General features: G+C 41.9%; 2 protein-coding genes across 4 annotated transcripts; both read left to right on the top strand.

Annotated features, from left to right (window-relative positions):
* Nucleotides 1-275: 275 nt before the first annotated feature.
* GARIN3 (golgi associated RAB2 interactor family member 3) lies at nt 276-5,932 on the top strand. Its single transcript, XM_022590283.3, has 2 exons — nt 276-3,718; nt 4,523-5,932. Exons 1-2 carry the CDS (start codon nt 3,071-3,073, stop codon nt 5,645-5,647), a joined length of 1,773 nt encoding a protein of 590 aa, XP_022445991.2. The 5' UTR covers nt 276-3,070; the 3' UTR covers nt 5,648-5,932.
* An 11,387-nt stretch (nt 5,933-17,319) lies between these two features.
* On the top strand, nt 17,320-24,198 carry MED7 (mediator complex subunit 7). 3 transcript variants are annotated; one of them, XM_022590239.3, is made up of 2 exons: nt 17,320-17,415; nt 23,237-24,198. In XM_022590239.3, the coding sequence occupies exon 2, from the start codon at nt 23,254-23,256 to the stop codon at nt 23,953-23,955; it is 702 nt and encodes a 233-aa protein (XP_022445947.1). In that variant the 5' UTR covers nt 17,320-17,415; nt 23,237-23,253; the 3' UTR covers nt 23,956-24,198. The 3 variants fall into 3 exon arrangements, with proteins under 3 accessions (XP_022445947.1, XP_022445946.1, XP_022445948.1); XM_022590238.2 differs by lacking the exon at nt 17,320-17,415 and adding an exon at nt 17,473-17,716; XM_022590240.2 differs by lacking the exon at nt 17,320-17,415 and adding an exon at nt 19,146-19,412.
* The last annotated feature ends 87 nt before the right edge of the window (nt 24,199-24,285 follow it).

Genomic DNA, 24,285 nt, shown 5'->3' with positions numbered 1-24,285 from the left:
ATAATATAATTATGATTTCTCTCATTCATCAGAAATGGACTTACGAGAAGAAGAGATGATTGAGTATATAAAAACTTCTTGTTCAAAAACCCAATAGTGCTAACTTTTAGTGATTATCTCCTTACAATAGAATATAAGCCACTTTGTTCTTTTTTTGGAGAAATCATTTAACATCTTCAGAAAAAAATTTTTAGCTCTTCAGAAGTAGGGACCTTTATCTCTGCATTTTCCATTTTCTAGCTGGTCCTGAAAATAGTGCCTGCTCAATAAATTTTGTTGACTAAACAAATGGAAGAATGAATCTCAGTGGGTATAAGCAAGTTCATATTTACTGAAAAGCTGCAATTTGCCAGGTACTGCAGTAGGCACTAGGGATATAAAAAAGAACATTTGGGGGGTGAAGTTTATTTCAATACCTTCACATAGTAATCATTGAGTTTGGGAGATGTATTTTTACCTCAAAAGTAGTCTTCTAACTGGGGGAGGGGGAATTTGGATTCATCACCTTGTGCAAAGTACAAAACTCCAGAAAGGCATCTTTGCCGTAATTTCTCTGAAGAGCTTTTCAAAGAAACAGAACATCAGTGGTTTATCAGGTAGACATCAAGAGTGAAGAAGCAGGCAGACCAATATGGGAAATCCTATGGTGATTCAAGACTTTAGTGATTTCCTGGGGTCCCCACGTATCTTGCTAACCATGAATGATTCTATATTTGGTGCAGAATGAGAGTACGATGGTGAGCCATGCAGCTTGAGACAGAGAAAAAGCCTGACCTGAAGTGCAAGACTGGGGATAGAATCCATCCAGCTCTACGTTCTGCCCCTGAGCAAGATAATCCTGAGCCTCAGTTCCTCACCATAAAATTATGGTTTTAAAAACTAGCTTCCTTTACAAGAATATACAATGGGAAAAAGACAGTCTGTTCAGCAAGTGGTGTTGGGAAAGTTGGACAGCCACATGTAAATTAGTGAAGTTAGAACACACCCTCTCACCATATACAAAAATGAACTCAAAATGGCTTAAAGACTTAAATATAAGACATGACACCATAAAACTCCTAGAAGAGAACATAGGGAAACCATTCTCTGACTTAAATCATACCAATGTTTTCTTAGGTCAGTCTCCCAAGGCAATAGAAATAAAAGCAAAAATAAACAAATGGGACCTGATCAAACTTATAAGCTTTTGCATGGCAAAGAAAACCATAAACAAAACAAAAAGACAACCTGTGGAATAGGAGAACATATTTGCAAATGATACAACTGAGAAGAGCTTAATGTCCAAAATATACAAATGGCTCATACAACTCAACAATAGAGAACATCCCAATCAAAAGATGGGCATAAGAACTAAATAGACATTACTCCAAAGAAGACATACAGATGGCCAATAGGCAAGTGAAAAGATGCTCAACATCGCTAATTATTAGAGAAACGCAAATCAAAACTGCAATGAGGTATCACCTCACACCAGTCAGAATGGCCATCATTAAAAAGTTTACAAATAACAAATGCTGGAGAGGGTATGGAGAAAAGGGAACCCTCCTACACTGTTGGAAATTAACTCGGTACAGCCACTGTGGAAAACAGTGTGGAGGTTCCTCAAAAAACTCAAAATAGAATTACCATATGATCCAGCAATCCCACTCCTCTCCTGGGCATACATCTGAACAAAACTATAATTCAAAAAGACACATGCACCCCTATGTCATAGCAGCACTATTCACAATAGCTAAGACATGGAAACAACCTAAATGTCCCTCAACAGATGAAGGGATATAGATAGAAGATGTGGTACGTATATAAAATGGAACACTACTCAGCCATAAAAAGAATGGAATAATGCCATTTGCAGCAACATGGATGGACCTAGAGATTATCATACTAAGTGAAGTACATCAGAAAGAGAAAGATAAATACCGTATGATATCACATTTGTGGAATCTAAAATATGACACAAATGAACTTATCTACGAAACGGAAAGAGACTCACAGACATAGAGAACAGACTTGTGGTTGCCAAGGGGGTGGTAGGGGAGGGATGGATTGGGAGTTTGGGGTTAGCAGATGCAAATTATTATATACGGGATGGATAAACCACAAAGTCCTACCATACAACACAGGGAACTATATTCAACGTCCTGTGATAAACCATAATGGAAGAGAATATGACAAAGAATGTGTATATACATAAAACGGAATCATAAATTAACAGAAGAAATTAACACAACATTGTAAATCAGCTATACTTAAATTAAAAATAAGAAGGAGAAGAGAAAAAATAGAAGCCAAGGTTGGGTTACCTTTGTGGGGAGGGAGCATGCAGAAGAGGGGCTGGCAGGGTTCTATTTCTTGCTCTGGGTAGCAGCTACAAGGGCGTTCACTTTCTTGTTACTCATTAATCTATATATTTATGGTTTGTGCACTTTCCTGAATGTGTGTTATATTTCACAATAAAAACAGTTTCTAAAACTGTAAATATATATATATAAGTTAGTCTCCTTGAAATGAGAAAATGGGTGAGAAAATTCTCCATACCCTGGAAACGACAGTACCAATGGGACTCTGACGGGTAGCACTCTTTCTAAGTTCCTGCCTGCACTGTGCTATATACGCTGAGGGCACAGAGAACAGCAATCCCAATAGAATGCCTGCCCTTAGCAAGTACACAGGCCACTTCCAGGATTTTATCCCCAGGGCATCGTTCAGCAGAAGTATGAAGATGATCCCTGCAGGGAGATTTGTAACAACAAGAAGACTGGAAACCACCCAGATATTTACAAAAGCAGGATGGTTTTCTCAACATTTTGATTAGAAAGACTATCCAGCCTACCCACACCTATACCCTGGCAGGGTCAGCCTGTTCCCTATGGATGTGGTGGTTGGTTTAGGGGGGAGTCTGGTGAGCCTGCCCCGAGTGGGTGGGGGCTTGGAGGCTCAACAAAGGGGTGTGTGATGGTGATGGGTCACAAAGGACTGTGCAGAATAAATGAGGTCGGGCCAAGAGACTTAGGCAGAGCCCTGCAGGGAGGTGGCCAGTTGCCTTCATTCCCTGTCTCTCCGAGACTCGATGTGTGGCTGGTGGCCGCTGTCTCGAACGAATAGAACCATGAGCAGTGAGCATTTGTTACCTCATTACACGGCCAACAGCTACCGTTCAGTAGGCGTGTTCAGTACCTCCATGGGGGACCTGCAACGACAACTGTACAAGGGAGGAGAGTATGACATTTTCAAGTATGCTCCCATGTTTGAGAGCGACTTTATCCAGATCAGCAAGAAAGGAGAGGTGATTGACCTACACAACCACGTCCAAATGGTGACTGTGGGCATCGCATCCACCAGCCCCCTCCTCCCACTACCTGACGTCATGCTGCTGGCCCGGCCAACAAAAGCCTGTGAAGAGCATGTCAGATACGCCCAGATCACCAAGGGAAAAGGTCGCGAGCCCATGAAGACCCTAGAGCTTACCAGGCTGCTTCCCCTGAAGTTTGTCAAGATCTCCATCCACGACTGCGAGAAGCAGCGGCTGCGCCTGAAGCTTGCCACCGGCCGTACTTTTTATCTGCAGCTGTGCCCCTCTTCCGATGCTCGAGAAGACCTCTTTTTCTATTGGGTGAAGCTTGTCTATCTCCTGAGACCACCGGTAGAGAGTTGCAGCAGTACCCCGACGCTCCAAACGGGAGATTCAGCGACTATTCAGGATGCCAAAATCCTAGTGGTAAGCACCTACAGAGACTCAAGAGCACAGGGCAGGGTGCTTTGGGAGAGCAGGGCAAAGCTGGTCCTTCATAGCCTTTGGTGCTCTCTGAGGCTCACCTGGGAAATACCTTCCATTTGGTGCTCTCTGAGACTCACCTGGGAAATAGCTTCCATTGTTGAAAAGGGTCAGGGACAAATGAGCCATTCACCACACTGGAGAGGTTCTGAGTGCTTCTCCACACTGTCCCACAAGGCCGAATTTCAGAGAGACCTTAGGTATCATATCAGCTGCACTGGTCTCATCCCCAGGGCTGTAATCCCTTCTACAGCATCCTGATTGTCCGGTCTCTTACTGAACACTTACCCCAGCCCAGAGAGTCTCATCAGTTGTGGAAATCATTCACAGTTAGGAAGTCCTTCCTTCATTCTGTCTCCCCGTGACTCTGACACGCTGATTAAAATCAGCCCAACCAGTGTAGTCACCAAAATGTAGGTGTGCATCCCTTGACCCAGGAACCCCGCTTCTAGGAATTGTCCTGCAGAGAGAGAAGCACAAGGGTATAAAATTAAAGTGTATATCATGGAGAATTGTATCAGTGCTTTCCCTGGCCCTGGGATTGTTCAAGCAAAATGGAGTGGCCGTTTGACAGGGGTGCAGTAGATGGGATCTTGCATCCAATGGGAGCTTAGATTTGGTGATTTCAAAGGTTATTCTGAGTATAAGCCCTTGAGTTGCTCAGCTCCAGGATGAGAGAGGAGCGGACAGTTCTGATCTCACTTTCTGTCATCTCTATCTTATCTGTTTCTCCTCCTCTTGGCTCAGACCACAGAGCTCCACAGGGAAAGGGATCAGGATGAGGCCGGGCTTCACAAGCTTCGTGACATGTCTGGAGCCACGTCTTGTGCTTATGTTGGGGGAGAGGGAATCCATCATGCCCCCCATGGCTCAACTGCAGCCGTGAAAAGTGCCGAAGGATCAGCTGCAGAGATGACCACGGGCCAGGTCGCAGCAGAGACAGCATCAAGACCTGGCGGAGGAGTGGCAGTCTCAGGGGTGGGAGCAGGCCCTGCAGGAGGCGCTGTGAGCTTGGCGGCAGCCAAGAGCACAGGCACCAGCCAGGTGAGCATGGCCCTGGCGGGAGCCACCATCAGGGATCCAGGAGAAAGCGGATCTGGCAAGGCCATTGCAGGTGCTGCCAGCACATCCTTGGAGGACACGAACCTGGTCTTGGCGGGTGCTGCCAGCACATCCTCCACAGGGGCAGGTAGTCCAGAGAGCAGCATGAGTGTGGTGTTTGCAGGTGCAGCCACGACCAACAAGCCTGCTGCTGGAAGAGCTGAAGGGCAGGTCGCAGCCCCCCTGGTCTCCACCTTGCAGAGCGAAGACTACATGTCTGAACGGGATGGAAGCCAGAAGGTCTCCCGCCCCAGGGATGAAGCCTGGAAGGAGAAAAAGGAAAGAAGGGAAAAGAAGGACAAGTCTTCATCTAGGAAAAGTTCCCATCACCGCAGGACAGGTGAAAGTCACCGCAGGACAGGAGGGGACAAGACCCAGAAATCATCCTCCTCCTGGTCCTTATCCGGCCATGGAAACTCAAAAGTTGACAAAAAAGAAAAAGGGCACAGTGGCACCCGGAGCAGAAGACACAGCTCTCACAGGAGTGGCAGCCACAGGTCCTCTGCCAAGAGCCGGTCCGCCACCAGTTCAGGGACTCTAAGTAAGAAATCCAGTAAGATCTATTCGTTTTTCAGGAGCTTCAGAGTCATTCCTGGTTCACAAACAATGGTCACACAAGACAGAGAGGTAGACTTCGTGGCTAAGACGGTAGAGGAGCGCAACATAGAGGCCAAGGTGGAGAAAGCCCCAGTTGGCCAGGATCTGGAGATCTGTGGAACCATGACATCAGAGCCGATGGAGACCATCGTTATTGAAACCAAATCCATTTAAATAGAAGCCAGGGCAGGAAGCTTTCCATGGAGACCCAGCTTCAGGGAAGGATCCCTAGAGAGGCAATTCCTGCTTTCTTTAATAAAGGAAACCATACAACTCCAAAAGAAATGCTATCTTCTGTTTTGTGTCCCCTCGCCTGGTAGTGACTTCACAGTGACTTCTGTGATGTGAATTGTGCTTCAGCCTGAGACCCCAACCTCCAGTCAAGCAGGACCCCCACCTCCCACCCACGCCCAGCAGAGCCAGCATTAGTGCCCTGCCTTGCCTCAACCCCTTCCTGCCTTTGTTTTCCCCAAGACTATGGCTGCAAGTCACAGACTACGGGCTGGGAAGCATCACCACCAGCCTATCCCCAAGCCCTTCCTTTTCTCCCTGAAGGTCCCTGAACATGGTCATTCAGTCCAGTCCATAGACTAAATGAAGACAGGACTCATGTCTCCTCTAGGGATAATCAGGGAAGAAAAGAAGGGGTGCCTCAGCATTTGTAGGCAATCAGAATAGTGAAGTTTATCATCTTGATCAGGACTGACAGCCTGAGGGTCAAATCTTGCCAACTGCCTGGCTTTATGAATAAAGTTTTATTGGGCATAGCTACAGTCATTTATTTAAATATTGTCTAAGGCTGCTTTCACATGAAAATGACAGATTTGAGTAGCTATATCAGAAACCACATGGCCTGCAAAGTCTAAAATATTTATTTTCTGGCACTTGGCAGAAAAGTTTTGCCCACCTGATTTTAATCTTAAAATTCTTCTTCCTCTTGGGTATGTACTCTGGATAAACTCTCACAAATGCTTGCCACGAGACAACTAGGAGGATGTTTGTAGTAAAACTGTAATAGCAAAACCCTGGAAACAGTCCACATGTTCACCAAATAGGAGAAATGATCAATTGTGGCATATGCCTACTGTGCATATGATACAGCAGGGAAGATGAATAGCAGCTGTACAGGGTAGCATGGGGGAGTCTCCCGTAATGTCGAATAAGAAAAGCAAGTCAGAAAAATACAGGCAATATAGTTCCATTTGTAGAAAAGTTCAAAAACAAGATCAAACAATGTGAGTAGGGGCACACATTTGCTAAAAGTGTAGAAAAAAACAAGGACATGATAAACACAAAATTCACAATAGTGGATTTCTGTAGGGTAAAAGGAAGGGAAGGATGGTCTGGGAGGAAAAGCTTCAAAAGAGTGGGAATTTTTCTATTATGCAAAGGGGTATGTCCATGGGAATGTATTATTGTTTCCATTTTATTTTAACATCTCTGACATCAGGATGATTTTTCTATTGCTGTCAGCCAAGTGGCCGTCACTGCCTTAGAAATATCTTAACCAATTTGTTTCACTTTTGTTTTCCTTTCAATATACGCACAAGAGATGGATGACAAAGTCTGAAAGATATCTTTCAATAAATATAAGATAAAGAAACTAAGTGACATAAATACTCACTATCCAGGAACACAAGAAAGGTTTAGATATATTGTTAAGAAATAATAGAATAATCCAAAATGCTCTGTACTAATGAACTATGTAAATTATGTATGCATGTGGAAAGCGATTCTAAAAATTAAAAAATCATAAATGAGATTATGAAATCTCATTTCATAATGAGATTATGCATTTTTAAATGTCCTTTTTAAAAAAGTCTTTCCAATTTAAAAAGAGTTGTAAATAAATTCCATGAGTCCATGAAAATCATTAAATTGTTAACAACAGAAGATAACAGTTGGATTAGAGTAACTGTTGATAACATGAGAGAACCATGTGTGTTTGTATGAGCCAGGGAGTCATCTGCTAGCCTTGCAATTCTTTGCTCATTCTCTTCTGTGACAACAGGGTCTACCAGGACGGAAGTCGGGTTTCCAGTAAAACTTAGGGACTTTCTCTGCAGAGCAAATGTAAGTGGTAGAGGTGGAGGAGGTGAGAAATAAGATACGGATTCTGGGAGGAGTGGTAGCTTGGGAGGATGAGAGGAGGCCCTTCTCAGTTGATCTGGTGGGTGGCTGGAAAATCCCATCTTGTGATTTCCGATACACAAAGACCAATAGATGGTGGGGATCAATGTGTCCTTGGAGTTAACTCTTGAAGCAGTGGGTCTTGGTAAGAGGAGAGAAAGAGCCATGTTCTCTAAGACATGAGAGGGATTTGGGGGAAGTCTTCTGGAAATGTGAGGAGTTATGGGGTGGAGGAGAGAGATAAAGGGGAGCTCTTTCCAAAGCCTTTGACTCAGAGCCCCGAATTTTCACTATGCGGAGGCTGAATCAGCCTAGTTAAAACAGCTTAATCGTACGATTCTGTACCCTTGGCTTTACCTTTTGTCTTTCTTATCCTGTATTACGCATTCTCATTTCCTCACCCCAAAGGACTTCTTTAACGTGAACCTAGTTAGTCCACTATGCAGGGCGTTAGCTGAGCAGACCCACAGTTTACACAATTTACACCTCCACTGAAGTAAAGTGGAGGTGGGGACTTGCCCACCGCAACGTGCCCTGCCTGGCACTTTCTCTGGATTTCCTTTTCTATCTTGACAGTTCATCAAGAGACGCATGCACAGATACCTACATATTTCAAAGCAACGGGCATCTTCCTCTGGAGGGAGACATCAATTTGGGTATCAAGTCAGTACACCCTATCAGATAAAGGCCAATATTTTTGACAGCAATATTCATCACCATGGTAGCGATTCTGCAGCTGCAAGTGCAACTAGGCAATGGATGGTTGATTACAAACTAACCAGTGTCCCAAACTTCAAGTCTGGCAACACACATACATACTAGAAAGGGGTTTTTTCCCTGCAGCAAAATAAGGTCATTCACAGGATTGTTGTGATCGACTGGAGTCTTTCACACGCAAGAAAGATGTGCTATGGTGGGAAGAAGCAAGTTGCCTCAAAATATTGAAGGCAGTGTCACGGCTGGCAGAGCAAGCGTGATGTGATGCTGGGGAACACAGCAGGGGCCAGGCCATGCAAGGCTTTGAGGTCCATTTAAACGATTTTGATTTCTGACCTTGGAGTGATGCAAAGCCATGATATGTTTTAAATAGGGGAGTGGCCTGATCAAATGTGCCCTTTGTGGAGGGTACTGTGGCTTCTGTGAAAAGAAGTATTTGGCTAGGGGGTTGTTAATATGTGACTTTATGTTACTTCCTATCTTTGGCCACAGGATCTATATAATGAGGAGATTGGAGGGTATGTTTTGAAAGACACCGTTCCATTTGAAATATCCATGTGGGGTGGACATTTCTTCAATGAAGGACTTGTGGCCCCAGCTGCTGGGGGTGCTTCCCACAGAAAGCCTTCAGCTGGCAGTGAGTTTGGAAATTGCCTGGGTTCCTCACCCGAGGGGCACGGCAAGAACTGATTGATGTGGAGTGTGAAGGTCAGGCCATCGTAGCCCAACACAGACCCTCTCTGAAGGGTTGCTCCAGTTCAAGAGCTCAGCTTCTCCCTCTGTGCACTCCTGCTTCTGTCCCTTCCCTTCCAGTGGTGATCCTAGGAGTACTCCTTAATAAACACCCTCCTCACAAAACTCTGTCTCAAAATCTGCTTATTGGAGAATACAGTCTGTGATACCATGTTAGTGTAATGTGCTGGGGTCACCTCCTCTGACTCAGGTGTCAGTTGGAGGACGATAATAAGGAGACAAAGGAAAGCAGATTCAGAAGGAAGAGAGCTAAATTCTGTGCAAGTCACAAAGACTGGCGTCTGCATGGGGTAAAGAAGCCCATAGGAACTTGAACACATGAAATCTGTTTCTGTCCTTTGGAGGCCCCATGTTCTAAGAGAAGTTCATTCTGGACCCGAAGCAGGTGGAACCAAGTGGGTAAAGAGTTTCTCAGATAACTGCAGAGAAGCAGCATGTGGGCTTGCCATGGGCTGGACCAGTGTATCTGCAACCCCTAGGATGGTAGTTGGCATTTAGTAGATGAGCAATAAAAATGATGAGTCATGGCATTTATTAGAAAATGAATGCATCATTAAGCTCTAAAAACCTAAGTGTGTGTTGCCACCCATGCCTTCAGGAAAATAATTCCAATCTTCGAATGACAGAGTTCCATGGAAGGACCTCTCCTTTTTAAATGGTGGTATGTGAACTGCTGATCCTGTCTTTATTTAAAATTGTAATAGTTTGTCCATCATGGGCTTTTTGCCTTAATTGTTGTTTTTTAAATATTGCATTTATTTATCTTGCTTACTGAGGTTTTCTCCCCCTCCTTAATTTTGCATCTGAGGCAAGTGCCTCACACACCTTACCTTGGTCCCAGCCCTGAAGTGATTCTGAAAGCAAGCAGCTCATATTTGTACACAACTGCCATTCAGGAAACTTGAAATTTTTCTCATTTCTTTTGATTGTGTTCAATACCCATCTTTCCACAAGTTTTTTTTTTTTTTTTTTTTTGCCACACTGCTTGGCTTGCGGGGAATCTCAGTTCCCTGACCAAGGAGTTGAACCCGGGCCACGGCAGTGAAAGCCTGGAATTCCAACCACTAGGCCACCAGAGAACTCCCCATCAATACCCATCTTTCAGCAAAAATATATTCAGCACTGGCTACGTGTGAGGCAATGCTAGGAATTGTCAGAGCTGATGCAGAGATAAGTTAGGAAGCTAGCTATAGCCACAGAAATAAAGCAGGTGTGTAATTACAACATAAGGCAGAGAAGTGCTGGAAGTGTAGAAAAGAGGCTACGAGTGGGTATGGAGGTACTTTTTATTTGGGTGAACTTGGAGAAACTTTTTGAAGAAGGTCACGTTTGAGATGGAATTTAAAAGGTTGGATACAGCCCAGATCTTTTGGGGAGTGTTTAGAAAATAAATCAAGCAGTCGATAAAATGGAAAGATTTTGTGATGATTCAAAAACACATATGATAGTGGCACAGCTATATAATGTAAATGTAGACTTTAATGACAGTAATAGTGTCGACGAAAATTCAATTAACTACGAAGTTAAGAAGAAAAAAAGGGAATTTAATTTGAGCCATACTGAGGATTGTAACCCGGGGAAGCAGATTCTCAGAAAGTTCTGAGAACCGTTCCACCTGTTAGAGGTCGAAGGCAGTCATATACATTTTTGAGACAAAGGATCATACATCAAAATGACATACAGATATTTTACATAAAATTCATCAGGGATACATGGTCCAGGTAAACACATACAAAGTGAACAGCAAGTCACCATGACCCCCTACAGAGCTGGGAAAGAACACTATTCTTCTTTTTTTTTTTTTTGGTACGCGGGCCTCTCACTGTTGTGGCCTCTCCCGTTGCGGAGCACAGGCTCCGGACGCGCAGGCTAAGCGGCCATGGCTCACGGGCACAGCTGCTCCGCGGCATGTGGGATCTTCCCGGACCGGGGCACAAACCCGTGTCCCCTGCATCGGCAGGAGGACTCCCAACCACTGCGCCACCAGGGAAGCCCAAGAACACTATTCTTTTAAGAAGTTACGTTGCTAGCATCAGAAGAAAGAAAAAATTTGATGTTTATGGCTGAGCAGGCACCTGCATCTTTGAGGAGATCTGGTCAGTGTGTAATGCAGATGCATACTGCACATTAGGGAGGGAGAAGCCCCAAACAAACACAGAGAGAAAATTTTCTGTTTAATTTTTTTTGTCCTGCCTTAAAAATACATTTTATTTCATTGGGAGGTACAACAAATAAATTAAAAGGGCTTACCTGCCTTTTTTTTGCAGGATTCTACATCCTTTTAAAGTTCTTCAGCCTGCAAGAGATAACTGACATTGTTTCTCAGTGGGACTCATATGCGGGGAACGCATCTTTCTGTTATAAAACTAAGGGTAAACTGGGGTTAGTTCCCCAATGCCAGGGTTACTGCTGCCGCCTGCTGCTACAGAAAGGTGTAGCAGGCAAAGCAAACTACAGACATCCCCCTGGCCCATCTGCTGCACACAGGTCTGGGTTGTTGAGATTATTATTAGTGATAAGGTCATTAGTACCCATGAGACAACAGCAACAGTGAAAACAGTGATTAGGAATTAAAACTACACAGCAGAGAGAGTGCATTAGAGATGATTCTCACTCAAAGTGCATTGTTCAAACAATATAGACGAGCTGATAAGTCTTTTGACAGGAATAAGCAGAGGATGGAGATGAACAATTTAATTAGCTAGCTTCCATTGTTTTTCTGTCTGGGCTTTTTAACAAGCAGAGACACAATGTAATTTACTAATAAGAGTTCAGAGATTATTATTTATGAAGCTGTCTACCAATGACAAACATAGTAAGACCCAAAAAATCAATAGGGTAAATGTGCTGGAACATTTGGACTTTTGCATGCTAAACAAAATCTTCTAGAAGAAAACACAAGGGAAAAAATCTTTGTGACCTTGGATAGGACACAAAAAGCATGACCCATAAAAAAAAAACAATTTATAACTAGGACTTCATCAAAACTAAAAAGCTCTGCTCTTTGAAAGACACTGATAAGAAAATGAAAAGATTAGCCACAGCTTGCAAGAAAATAAATATAAATAACAAAACACATATCTGATAAGGGACTTTTGTCCTGTGTGTGTATGTGTGTGTGTGTGTGTGTGTGTGTGTGTGTGTGTGCTCTTACAACTCAACAGTAAAAAAAACAAACAAGCCAATTAAAAAATGGGCAAAAACTTTGAACAGAGAGTTCACCAAGAAAAGATATGTATGGCAAATAAGTACGAAAAAGATACTCAACACTAGAGAAATGCAAATTAAAATCACTACATAGCCATTAGAATCGCAAAAAGGAAAATTGCAGAGGAGGGTACAGAGCAACTGCAACTCTTACAGTTTGCTGGTAGAAATGAAAAATGATATAGCCTCTTTAGAAAACTGCTTGACACTTTCTTATGTAGTGAAACATATATCTATTATAAGGACTTGCAATCCCTTTGCAGTAACTAGAAAAAAAAATGAAAATCTTATGTCCATAAAGGATATGTATCTGAATGTTTATAGGACTGGAAACAGCTGAAATGTCCATCAACTGGTGAATAAATAAATGAATTATGGTGCATCCATACAATGGAATCCTCCTTCAGTGTAAAAAGGAACAAACTATTAATACACACAACAATGCTGATGGACCTCAAAACTTTTATGCTAAGTGAAAGAAGCCAGACACAAAAGTCTACATACTGCACGATTCCATTTATATGACATTCTGGAAAAGGCAAAACTATGTAAACAGAAATCAGATCAGTGGTTACCAAGGGGTAGGGGTGAGGGCGGGGATTGAATACTAAGGGGGCACAAAAGGAATTGCTTGGGGTGAGGCAAATATTCTATATCTTAATTCTGGTGGTGGTGGTTAGATGACAGTATATATTAATCAAAACTCATTGAACTGTTCACTTGAAGTTAATTTTACTGTACGTAACCTATATCTCAATAAACCTAACCTTAAAAAAATCGACAAGGTGGAGAAAAAGTGTGATTATTTCTGCTTGCCACTTAGGATCAAGTGATAAAAATGATGTTCTCTATAATGTGCCAAGCTCCTAAAACAGGCAAGATGCTAGTTATCATGTACTCCTGCCTGTTACTGCCCCCTCATCTCCTCCCACTCTCCCTTTGCTCGTTAGTTGTGGAGCACACAGGCTCCCTTCGTGTCTCTCTAACTCAGGAGGATCATGGCAGCCTCAGACTCTTTGCACTAGCTGTCTCCAAGATATTTGCACAGTCGACTCCTTCTCATCACTCATGTCTTAGCTCCAAAGACAGCTCCTAGAAGAGGCTACCTTGATCACCTTCTAGAAAGAAGCTACCTGCCAACCCACCTAACTACCGCATTATTGTGTATTATTTTTCTCCCGATAGCCCTTATCACTATTTGAAATTCTTATTTGCTTGCATGTTGTTGTCTGTGTCTCTCCATTAGAAGGCAAGGCTTTTGTCTGTCATTTTTACCATCTAGGGCAGTCTTTGGCACAGCAGTTGCAATAAAGATTTGTTGAATGGATGTAGTCCTTGTTAAACTAGAGAAGACATCTTTTTTTTTTTGGCCACGCCACGCAGCACATGGGATGTAGGATCTTAGTTCCTCAACCAGGGATCGGACCTGTGCTCCCTGCAGTGGAAGCGTGGAGTCTTAACCACTGGACTGCCAGAGAAGTCCCTAGGGAAGGCATCTTTAAGGAATAAACTTCCTATTCAGATTCCGGAAGTATAGCCACCTAAACAAATGTTTATTATACACCATATTTTCACTAGTCCCTCCCATGATGTGACTTTCATACCATTATTCATTTGTAGTTTATTGTAAAGAACACTAGACTGAGAGTCAAGAGTCCCAAATTCTAGCCTTGATCCTGCCACTAACTAAAACACTGAAAATTTGGGTCCAAAATTCCATTTCTAGAAATTTATATCAAGGAGAAAATTACAAACATATACACGTGCACCAGGAACCAGGATGCTCATCCAATGCATTCACAATAGCAAAGTTGGGAAGAAGATAATTTCGCACAATGGTTTTGGCTAAATATACCCTGGTTTATCCATCAATGTCACACTGTGAATTCATTTGAAAATGATGACTATTCAGTATTCATTTTGTTACTTATTCAATAGATGTACATGGAGTACTTGCCAATTTCAGGTACTGTTCTAGGTGCTGAGGATGTAGCAGTGAATGAAACAAAGGCCCTCTTCTCATGAATCTTGTATTTTAATGGGGAAGAAAGACAATGAAAATAAATCAACTACATAATATGATATCAGATGATAACACGTTCTGTGAAGGAAGGATAATGCATAGTAAGGGGATTGGGGACATTCCCCAAGAGAATGACTGGGGCATGCCACTTTATATAGAGTGACCACAGAAGACCTCTCTGACCAGGTCACATTTGACCAGAGGCCTGTATGAAGTGAGGAGGTGAGGCATGTGAATATCTGTGGAAACAGAGTTCCAGGCAAATGCAATGGGTCTAAGGCAGCAGTAGGCTTGAAAATTTCGAGGGAAAGAAATCCTGTAGCTGGAGAAGACTGAGCAGGGAAAAAAGTGGTAGGAAATATTATTATTGGAGAAGCAGCTAAGGACTAGATTTTGTAGTGCCTTATATAGGCCATGGTGAGGACATTAGATTTTATTATAAATGTGATGGAAAACCTTGGAGAACTTTGAATAGAGTGGTTAGATTTTTTTTTTAATTGGGGTATAGTTGCTTTACAGTGTTGTGTAAGTTTCTGCTGTACAGTGAAGTGAATCAGCTATATGTATACATGTATCACCTTTTTTTTGGATTTCCTTCCCATTTAGGTCACCACAGAGCATTGAGTAGAGTTCCCTGTGCTGTAGGTTCTCATTAGTTATCTATTTTACACATAGTAGTGTGTTATGTTGATCCCAATTCATCCCACCCCACCTTTCCCTCCATGGTGTCCATACTTTTGTTCTCTACGTCTGTGTCTCTACTTCTGCTTTGCGAATAGGTTCATCTGTACCATTTTTCTAGATTCCACATATATGCGTTATTATACAATATTTGTTCTTCTCTTTCTGACTTACTTCACTCTCTATGACAGTCTCTAGGTCCATCCACGTCTCTACAAATTACCCTGAGTAATATTGCATTCTATACATGTACCACATCTTGTTTATCCATTCATCTGTCAGTGGACATTTAGGTTGCTTCCATGTCCTGGCTATTGTAAATAGTGCTGCAATGAACATTGGGGTGTATGTGTGTTTTTGAATTATGGTTTTCTCAGGGTATATGCCCAGGAGTGGGATTGCTGGGTCATATGGTGATTCTATTTTTAGTTTTTTAAGGAACCTCCATAGTGTTCTCCATAGTGGCTTTATCAATTTGCCTTCCCACCAACAGTGTAAGAGGGTTCCCTTTTCTCCACACCCTCTCCAGCATATACTGTTTGTAGATTTTTTTGATGATGGCCATTCTGACCAGTGTGAGGTTATACTGCACTGTAGTTTTGATTTGCATTTCTCTAATAATTAGTGATGTTGAGCATCTTTTCAAGTGCTTCTTGGCCATCTGTATGTCTTCTTTGGAGAAATGTCTATTTAGGTCTTCCACCCCTTTTTTGATTGGGTTGTTCAGATCTGTCTTATATTTTAAGACAGTGTGGTAAATAGGCTAAGGAAGGACAAAAGTGGAAGCAAGGAAACTAGCCTATTTCATAAATCCAGGGGAGATTATGGTGGCATGGACTAGGACTGAGGCAGTGGAGATGGTGAAAATTAATTATATTTAGGACTTTTACTTATTCCCAAATAGAAGTAATACAAAAGGCCGGTATGGTAGTTTTGAATGGAGTACGAGAGAAAGAAGAGTAAAGGTGAACCTTTAGATTTGAGCCTTTGCAATTGAATAAAGATGTGGGATAAGAGGGTCTGAATGCAAAGGAGAGGGTGTTTCCAGGGCCTGGATAGCATCTGGGTATTATCACCTGGATGACATCCCACTAAGAACTGATAACTGAGTCCTGGGGCAATTCAGAAGATCAAATGTGCCAAATGCTGCTGAGAGTAGAATAAGATGAGTACTAAGAATGCCCCCTGGAGGTCACAGTGTAGGTCACATTGGTCTCAGTGAAGGGAGAAAAGCCTGACTGGGGTATGCTCAAGAGTGAACAGATTTCTTCAACAAATAAACTGATGGTGGGGGGTGGGGATTGAGGTGGAGGAAGGAAACTATAGATTAAAGGATAATTAAATGATACATCATCCAGTTACAAAGGGATGGACGTTATCGGATCCTCAGATAATTGGTATACAAATACTGACTTGATTTTGATGATATTAAATACTTATTAATTTATTTTAAAGTGAGACAATGGTTCTCTGGTTCCACGAACAAACAAAACGAGTCCTTACTTTTTAGAAATGCTTGATGAACTGAAATAATGTCTATCGGTAGATAATTGTTGAAGTTGGGTGATGAATACACTATTCTCTCTACTTTCCTGTATGTTTGGGAACTCTCCGTAATTAGTTTAAAAAAAAATCAAATAATCTTAAAGAGTTAAAGTTGAGAACGTTTATCAGAATAACAACCTTATTTCTGTAAGCGCAACATGCTCTTGGAAGATTCCCATAAATTTAGAAATGTGTAACATTTCTTACGAAAATAACCTCCAAAAGAATTAAGTGTACTTTTTTTTTTACACTTGTAATTTGTTGCCTGGAAATAGAATCTGAATTCGTAAATGAAAATAAAAGTGAATAGATGGTAAAAAAAAATGCAAATTAAGAATATATTATTGATTCTCAATCATGTTCACAAGTATTTCCAGATTACAAAATACTTAAACAGCGTATAGAGTCCAACCTCATATTTTTTAATGTTATTTTTGACAGTGGGGCTACAGTAGATATCATTTCTAAAAATATCTGCTTACTGTATTGTCTAACGTTTACGTAAGACGTATGGATGCCTCAATTTTAAGCGTTAAAAAAAAAAAAAGAAAAAGAAAGGAACGAGCTACCAGCTGCTGCTTTTATTGATACAAAGTACAGAAATCCTCCGTGGCTGCAAAAGCCGCAGCCGCAGCCAAATTGCCAGAAGTCGGCAGGCAGCTCGCGGTCGGTGAGGGGGTGGGGGGTTGGTGGGGGGGGGGGGGGTGCCGTGCGCAGGCGCAATAGCAAGCCAGCGGTCAGAGGCGGGCCTAGAGCCTCGGTTAAAGGACAGCTATTTCAGCCAATCAAGGGACAGCGTCAGAGGCTTCTTCCTGGAAGAGGAGGTTGGAAGTTGGGTCTCGGCGGCGGTGGAGAAAGCAGCTACCAGTGTAAACCCGGGGCTGAGGTGAGTGGGCGGCGACGGTTTGGTGCTCCGTTCAGTGTGCATTTCTTCTTCCGGACCCCGCGACTTCCTCCGGGCGGGCTGGGAATGGGGGAGGCCTGGTGCGGCGTACGCTCGCCCGCTTTCCTTTCCCGCGTCCCTCGGGGAGCGCGGCCTCCCCGCCGCTCGCTGAGCCCCGGGGTGAACCGCTCGGCGGAAGGTGCCTTCCTTGCGGCGGGCTCTGGGCTTCCTTCGAGTGGGGAGGCCGAGCCCGGCCGGAGGTTGGCAGACCTCAGTTCTAGTCTCTCGCGGCTGGTTTGCTAAGGTGGGTGGCCTCGGCGAGTCCTTTGGCCTCTCCAGCCTTACGGGATAACCAGCCTTGCTCTTCCTCCTCAGGGAGCAGTCCTGAAATCAGAAGAATTAATGGGAGGCGGGGAAGGAGGTAGATGCCAAGCCTAATCATTAGATCATCTGGAGAGGTTTTAAAAACAACATACCAGCGGCCCCATTCACAGTAGACAAAACGAGTCAAAAGTCTGGGGATGGGACCCTAGAATACCTTTCTTTTTTTGGTGAAATACCGCAGAACGGAACAAACACTAGAAGGTGGATCTTGAGTCTGATAACCAGCTATGATTTTACTAAACAACCAGCTTGTTTTACTAAAAGCCTCCATCGCCTTTGACAAGTTTAGTCTAGAGAAGTGATAGGGAGATAAACAGGATTTCTGTAATACGTCAGTTTCCTTTTGTACTGTTAGATGCTTCATAGTTTACCGATTTAAGGGAACTTGTACTGTGTACAGGAACCAAGGTTAAGAATTCCTGCTGTGCCATTTACTAGCCTTTTGATCCGGTTGCAGACACTTCCCCTTGGTGAGACAGACTTGGGATCCTCATCTCTAAAATGAAATTGAAAATACTACTTAACTCATAGAATTGGTTTGAAGATTAAGAGAGGATGTGAAACAATGGTACCTGTCACTTACTTGCCCTTTGGGGATTGGCAGCTAAAGTAGAGGATTACACATGGTGCTGGGAGGCACAAAACTGGGCTTCCAATCTAAAAAGGCTTGAGTGGGGTGAAACCTGGGCTGTCTGAAATTTATTTTGAAGTACCAGATCATTGCTAATTCTCTGATTTTGGTAATTATGTGGTTATAAGAGAACATTCTTATTTGGGGGGATACCCACTGAAGTATTTGCGGGTACAGAGATGAGAGACCAATAAGGCAAATGAGGGAAAATGTTAACATTTGGAGAATCTGAGTGAAGAATATGGAATATTCTTTATACTATTCATATAGCTTTTCTATAAGTCTGAATTGATGTTTTTGGAAGTTTTAAAGAGTTGATTATAACTATTTGCAACTCGTAAGTGTGTTGTAAATAAATGAAATGGTACACAGTATTTATAACCCTCCATCCCATGCACTTTCACCCCTTTTTTCTTAATGGCTGTGTTGTGTGTGTATATAGACATTTTATCCAGCCCTCATATTGATGAAGTTATGGGCTGTTTCCAGCTTTTCCTGCTCTTTTCAAACAATGCTGCGTTAAACATCCTTAAACACACTTTTGTGTACTTGTACCAATATTTTTGTAGGATAACTTTCTAGAAATAGAATTGTTGAGTCACACAACATTGTTGATCAACTATACTCCAGTATAAAGTAAAAATTAAAAAAAAAGAATTGTTGGGTCAAAGAATATCAGCATTAAAAGTTTTGATACTGTCAGGTTAAATTCCAAATAAATATATTCGTTTCCTTTCCTGTCAGTTGTGTCTGAGCCCCATATTCTCTTGGCGGTACTGGCCTGCCACCTGAGAGTGTTATATGGTGGCTGTCATGGTGTCTTCTGTGAGAGCTGAGGGGAATGGATGCTGTCCACCGCAGTAGGCTTCCCTGCAGGGCCAGAGGAGCTAAGAGCCTGCTTCTAAAATTGGGATGGCCACTCTGAAGAAACTGAGAGGAAGGAGAGTGTGACCTGTGCTGGAATCCAGGGCCTGCCACATAGAAGGTGTTCTAACATTTGTCAGATGATGTAGTATGTGAAATCTTGATACTCTGTTAGATGAAAAGAATCCTTTTTAAAATTTGCTTTTAACAGTGTGTCTGAATATTTTCCTGCCTTTATTGAGCATTTGCATTTTTCTCATCATCTTTTGCCTATTTTTCTATTATTTTTTAAAAATATATAGGGTTAAAAAAAACCTCTTTCAGTGGATCTTTATTGAGGATTTAGCACCTTCTAGGCATTGTTTAAGGCGCTGGAGGTAGAGTTGTGAATACGACAGGCAACTGCTGAAGTCATAGTGCTTTATCTTGTGGGGATGGAATCAGAAAATGTTTTTTAAAAATCAAAATTAAGTTTCTAATATTTGCCCTTGTTAGCTTGCAGGCATTCTTCTCCCAGAAAAATGGGATTGTCTTTTAATTTTGCTTATGATATATTTTCCTATATGGAATTTTTAGATTTATCTTTGGTAGTCAGATCTGTTGGTCTTTTGTAGTAACCTTAAAACATGTAGTTAGCTATTTGTCTGTTTTCCTTTATAGATTGTAAGCAACGCAAGGATGGAGGCCATGTTTATCCTTGAAAGATAGTATGATGTAGTGTTTGAGATCTTTAGGCTCTGGCTCCTTCCTTTACTCTGTGACTTTACGCAAGTGGATCAACTTTTGTGAGCCACGGTGATCTCATCTCTGAAATGGAAAGAGCACCCTTCTTTTCTCAGATTTCTCGCAACCATGAGAAAAGTATTTAGCACAGTGTCTGGCACATACTATGTACTCAAGTGTTATCTGTCATTATAATCATCATTGTCATATATTAGACAAACAGTAAATATTTGAAAGAGTAAATAAACATTAAAGATGTTTATACCTACTTCCAAATTCCCATTGATTTGAAGCCTTCTTGAAATGAATGGAGCTACCAACAAATACTAGAAGACAATATGCTAGGATATAAGGGAGAAGGAATGCGGTATGAGAATTAGGCTGGCTATTATATAGAAGAACTGTAGTGAAATCAGAAAGATCCCTGGGAAGCCATTGTATTCCAGGTAAGAGAGAATGGTGTCTTGATCAGAACTGATGAACTTGAGATAGTGAGATAGCGAAGTTTTGGGACTTGATAAATTTGGCAGTGATGGTGAGGAGAGGAGATTGGTAAAAAAGGAGGATTAAGATAACCTTTAGGTTTCTGGCTTGAAATACTAGGTGGATAATGGGGACATTTTACTGAAACAGGAAAGAGTAGAAGCTATGAGAAGAACAGGTTTAGGGTGTGTGTATTTATGGTAGATGGACTCAAAAGAACTTTCGTTTTTTCTTTTTTTTTTTTAAGTTTGAATGCCCTGTGAGACATCCAGGAGCAGCCCAGACGCAGTCTGGACTGGAGATAAAAAGTCAAGAGTCAAGAAAAAAAAGACAAATACTATATCACTTATATGTGGAATCTAAAAATAATACAAACGAATCTATGTACAAAACAGACTCACAGACGGAAAACAAACTTATGGTTGCCAAAGGGGAGAGGGAGAGAGAGAGGGGCAAATTAGGAGTATGGGATTAACGGACAAGCTACTATACATAAAATAGGTAAGCAGCAAGGATTTACTGTATAGCACAGGGAATTATATTCAATATCTTGTAATAACCTATAATGGAGTATAATCTGAAAAAAATAACTGAATCACTTTGCTGTACACCTGAAACTAACACAATATTGTACATCAAGTATACTTAAATTAAAAAAAAAAGTCAAGAGTCATAAATATAGACCAGGGTTTCTCCACTTCGGCACAATCTATTGACATTTTGGGCTGGATACTTCTTTGTTGCTGTGCATTGTATGTTTATAGCATTCCCAGCCTTTACTCATTAGAAGCCAGTAGCACCCCCTCCCTGGTTGTGGCAACTAAAGGTGTCTCCAGACCTTGCATATATCTTCTGGTTGGCAAAATGACACCTGGTTGAGAACCACGGATAGAAATGGTATTAAAAGCTATGGAATTGACTGAGATCATCCCAGGGAGAACATAAAACAGAGGCCTAAAACTAGTGGCCAGCAGACCACAAAGATTGTTGGAGATAAATATTTTTTGACCTCACAGTATTTGACAATTTCTGCAATTAATTGCCAGTATTTTTAAAAATTGAGAAATTTCACATAAAAATCTGGATTTTTTTTGCCCTTACTTGAAAACTCAAGACCAAGGAACAATGAATCTTCATTCGCACATGAATGCTAGTGGCTGGAGGCTTTGAGGTCTGGCTTGGAGATGCTCAGTTCTCCTTCACTCTTTATGTTGCCTGCCTTTTCCCTTTGGGTTTTGAGTTTGTGAGTCTCTGAGGCATGCCAGCATTAAAATTTGGCTAGAGAAGGAGGGGCAGTAAAGGAGACTGAGAGGCAGCGGCCAGTGTGGTAGGAGGAAGACGTAAATGTAGCATCACAGAAGCTGAGGGAGAAGGGGAGTGTGTTGAAAAGGAAGAAAATGCTGCTGAGAGATTAAGATCAGCTTAGAAAAATGTCCATTGGATTTGGTCATGTGGTGATTGTTGATGGCCGTGATGAGCAGTTTTTGTGGAGGTAGGAGGTTGACGCCAGATCGGATAGTGATAAAAATGAATATGCAGAAGGCTAGTAAAGCAGTGAAGTGTGGGTTGATACAGTTAGAGTAACTCATCATGCCCATGGCCACTGACAGACTGATTCTCAGCAGCAGCCAGTTTTGGTGGAAACTCAGGGCTGCCCCACAGCTGTCCTTATTACCTCACAAATTCCAAGTATAAAACTGCCTCCAGTATATTGCTTGCTATCTCTCATGTTGGATGGTGTTATGTTATATCTTGAAAATCTGGTAAGATCCATCTAAGTGAGCACTCGGGATATTCTCATTTTATGATATACCTAAGCTTCAAATGGAGTAGATGGAGGTTATTGTGGCTATTGAAGGTATAGTTGAATTTGAAATTTCTGTAGTAGATGTAGAAAAGTTAATGAGTCTATAAAAAATTGTAGAGTATATTGTAGGAAAAAAGGGAATGGAATTGGATCACAGAAGCTCAGATGATGTGAGTTTGTCTGGAATATAGTAATTTTAATTTTGTCAGAGTGTTCCTTAGTTATAAGTGTTTGCTGTTGGAGATCAATCTATAATATAAAACGAGTGATTGTAACGTGAGATGGGAAGACAGCATGTGTAGTTTGGCTGTAGGGAGGGTAGAGAAGTGAGGCATAACTGGTGAGGGGTGTGGAATCCAGATGATTTAATTTATAGATGAAAATACAGTTGATCCTTGAACAACCGGGAGGTTAGGGGCACCCACCCTCTGTGCAGTTGAAAATCTGAGTATAACTTAGAATTGACCTTTCGTATCTGCAGTTCCTTCATATTTGCGGTTCTGCATCTGAGGATTCAACCAACCATGGATCTTGTAGTACTCTAGTATTTACTATTGAAAAAAATCCACGTGTAAGTGGACCCGTGAAAGTTCAGACCTGTGTTGCTCAGGGGTCAAGTGTGTACTACAGTATATTTTTTGTGCCAATGAAAGTATTAAGTAGAGCAGGAAAAATACGATGATTGAGTATATATTGCTAATTAGAAAAGGATGCAGCCTTTCCCTGTTGTAAATGTTAGTTTTAGAGACTGGGGAGATCATTTTGTCCTGGGTGCCAAACTGCCAGGGGAGAAAAAGTAAAATGTTCTGTCATTAGTCGCTGAATGTGACAGGTTTGTTTTGTAGCTCCACTCTCAATCTTTGGTCTATTTCTGTGTGTGTGTGTGTGATTTTTTTTTTTCTTATTTTTTGTCTGATGGTCCATTTCTGTAGGTTCTTGATCTTCCACAATGGGTGAGCCACAGCAAGTAAGCGCCCTCCCACCCCCTCCGATGCAGTACATCAAGGAGTATACAGATGAAAATATTCAGGAAGGCCTCGCTCCCAAGCCTCCACCTCCAATAAAGGACAGTTATATGATGTTTGGCAACCAGTTCCAGTGTGATGATCTTATCATCCGCCCTTTAGAAAGTCAGGGTATCGAACGGCTTCATCCTATGCAGTTTGATCACAAGAAAGAACTGAGAAAACTCAATATGTCTATCCTTATTAATTTCTTAGACCTCTTAGATATCTTGATAAGGAGCCCTGGGAGTATAAAACGAGAAGAGAAGCTAGAAGATCTTAAGCTGCTTTTTGTACATGTGCATCATCTCATAAATGAATACCGACCCCACCAAGCAAGAGAGACCTTGAGAGTCATGATGGAGGTGCAGAAACGTCAACGCCTTGAGACAGCTGAGAGATTTCAGAAGCATCTGGAACGAGTCATTGAGATGATTCAGAATTGCTTGGCTTCTTTGCCTGATGATTTGCCCCATTCGGAAGCAGGGCTGAGAGTAAAAACTGAACCAATGGATGCTGATGATAGCAACAACTGTGCTGGACAGGATGAACAGCAAAGAGAAAATTCAGGTCATAGGAGAGATCAGATTATAGAGAAAGACGCTGCTTTGTGTGTCCTAATTGACGAAATGAATGAAAGACCGTGAAGGATATTTCTTTTTCTTCTTTTTTTTTTCGTTTCAGTAAATAGCATATATATTAGTGAATTCACTGTTAGAGAGCCTCAAAAGAGAGAGCACTAGAAGTCTTGCAAGCAGCTTGACTCTCCAACTTTCTCAATTGTTAGGCGTCACAGGCAGTTCATGTCATTTCACTTTATGGCAAGCCTAGGTAAATGAGTACGCCTACATTAAGAGTAATCACCTTAATAAAAGCAGTGTTTGCCTCTATTGTGTGGAACATCCCTGTTTTCGGAGTTGCAGTAAACTTTGAAGATATCCTCAGTAATAGTAGGTTTTCATCCCTGAAAAGTAGAT

Source organism: Delphinapterus leucas, chromosome 3 (genome assembly GCF_059928025.1).
Source record: "Delphinapterus leucas isolate spDelLeu-1000000601 "Yukka" chromosome 3, BTC_Dleu_Yukka2, whole genome shotgun sequence".
NCBI classification, from domain to species: domain Eukaryota; kingdom Metazoa; phylum Chordata; class Mammalia; order Artiodactyla; family Monodontidae; genus Delphinapterus; species Delphinapterus leucas.
Note: the sequence above shows the minus strand (reverse complement) of the source record. Positions and strands in the feature narration are given on the sequence as shown.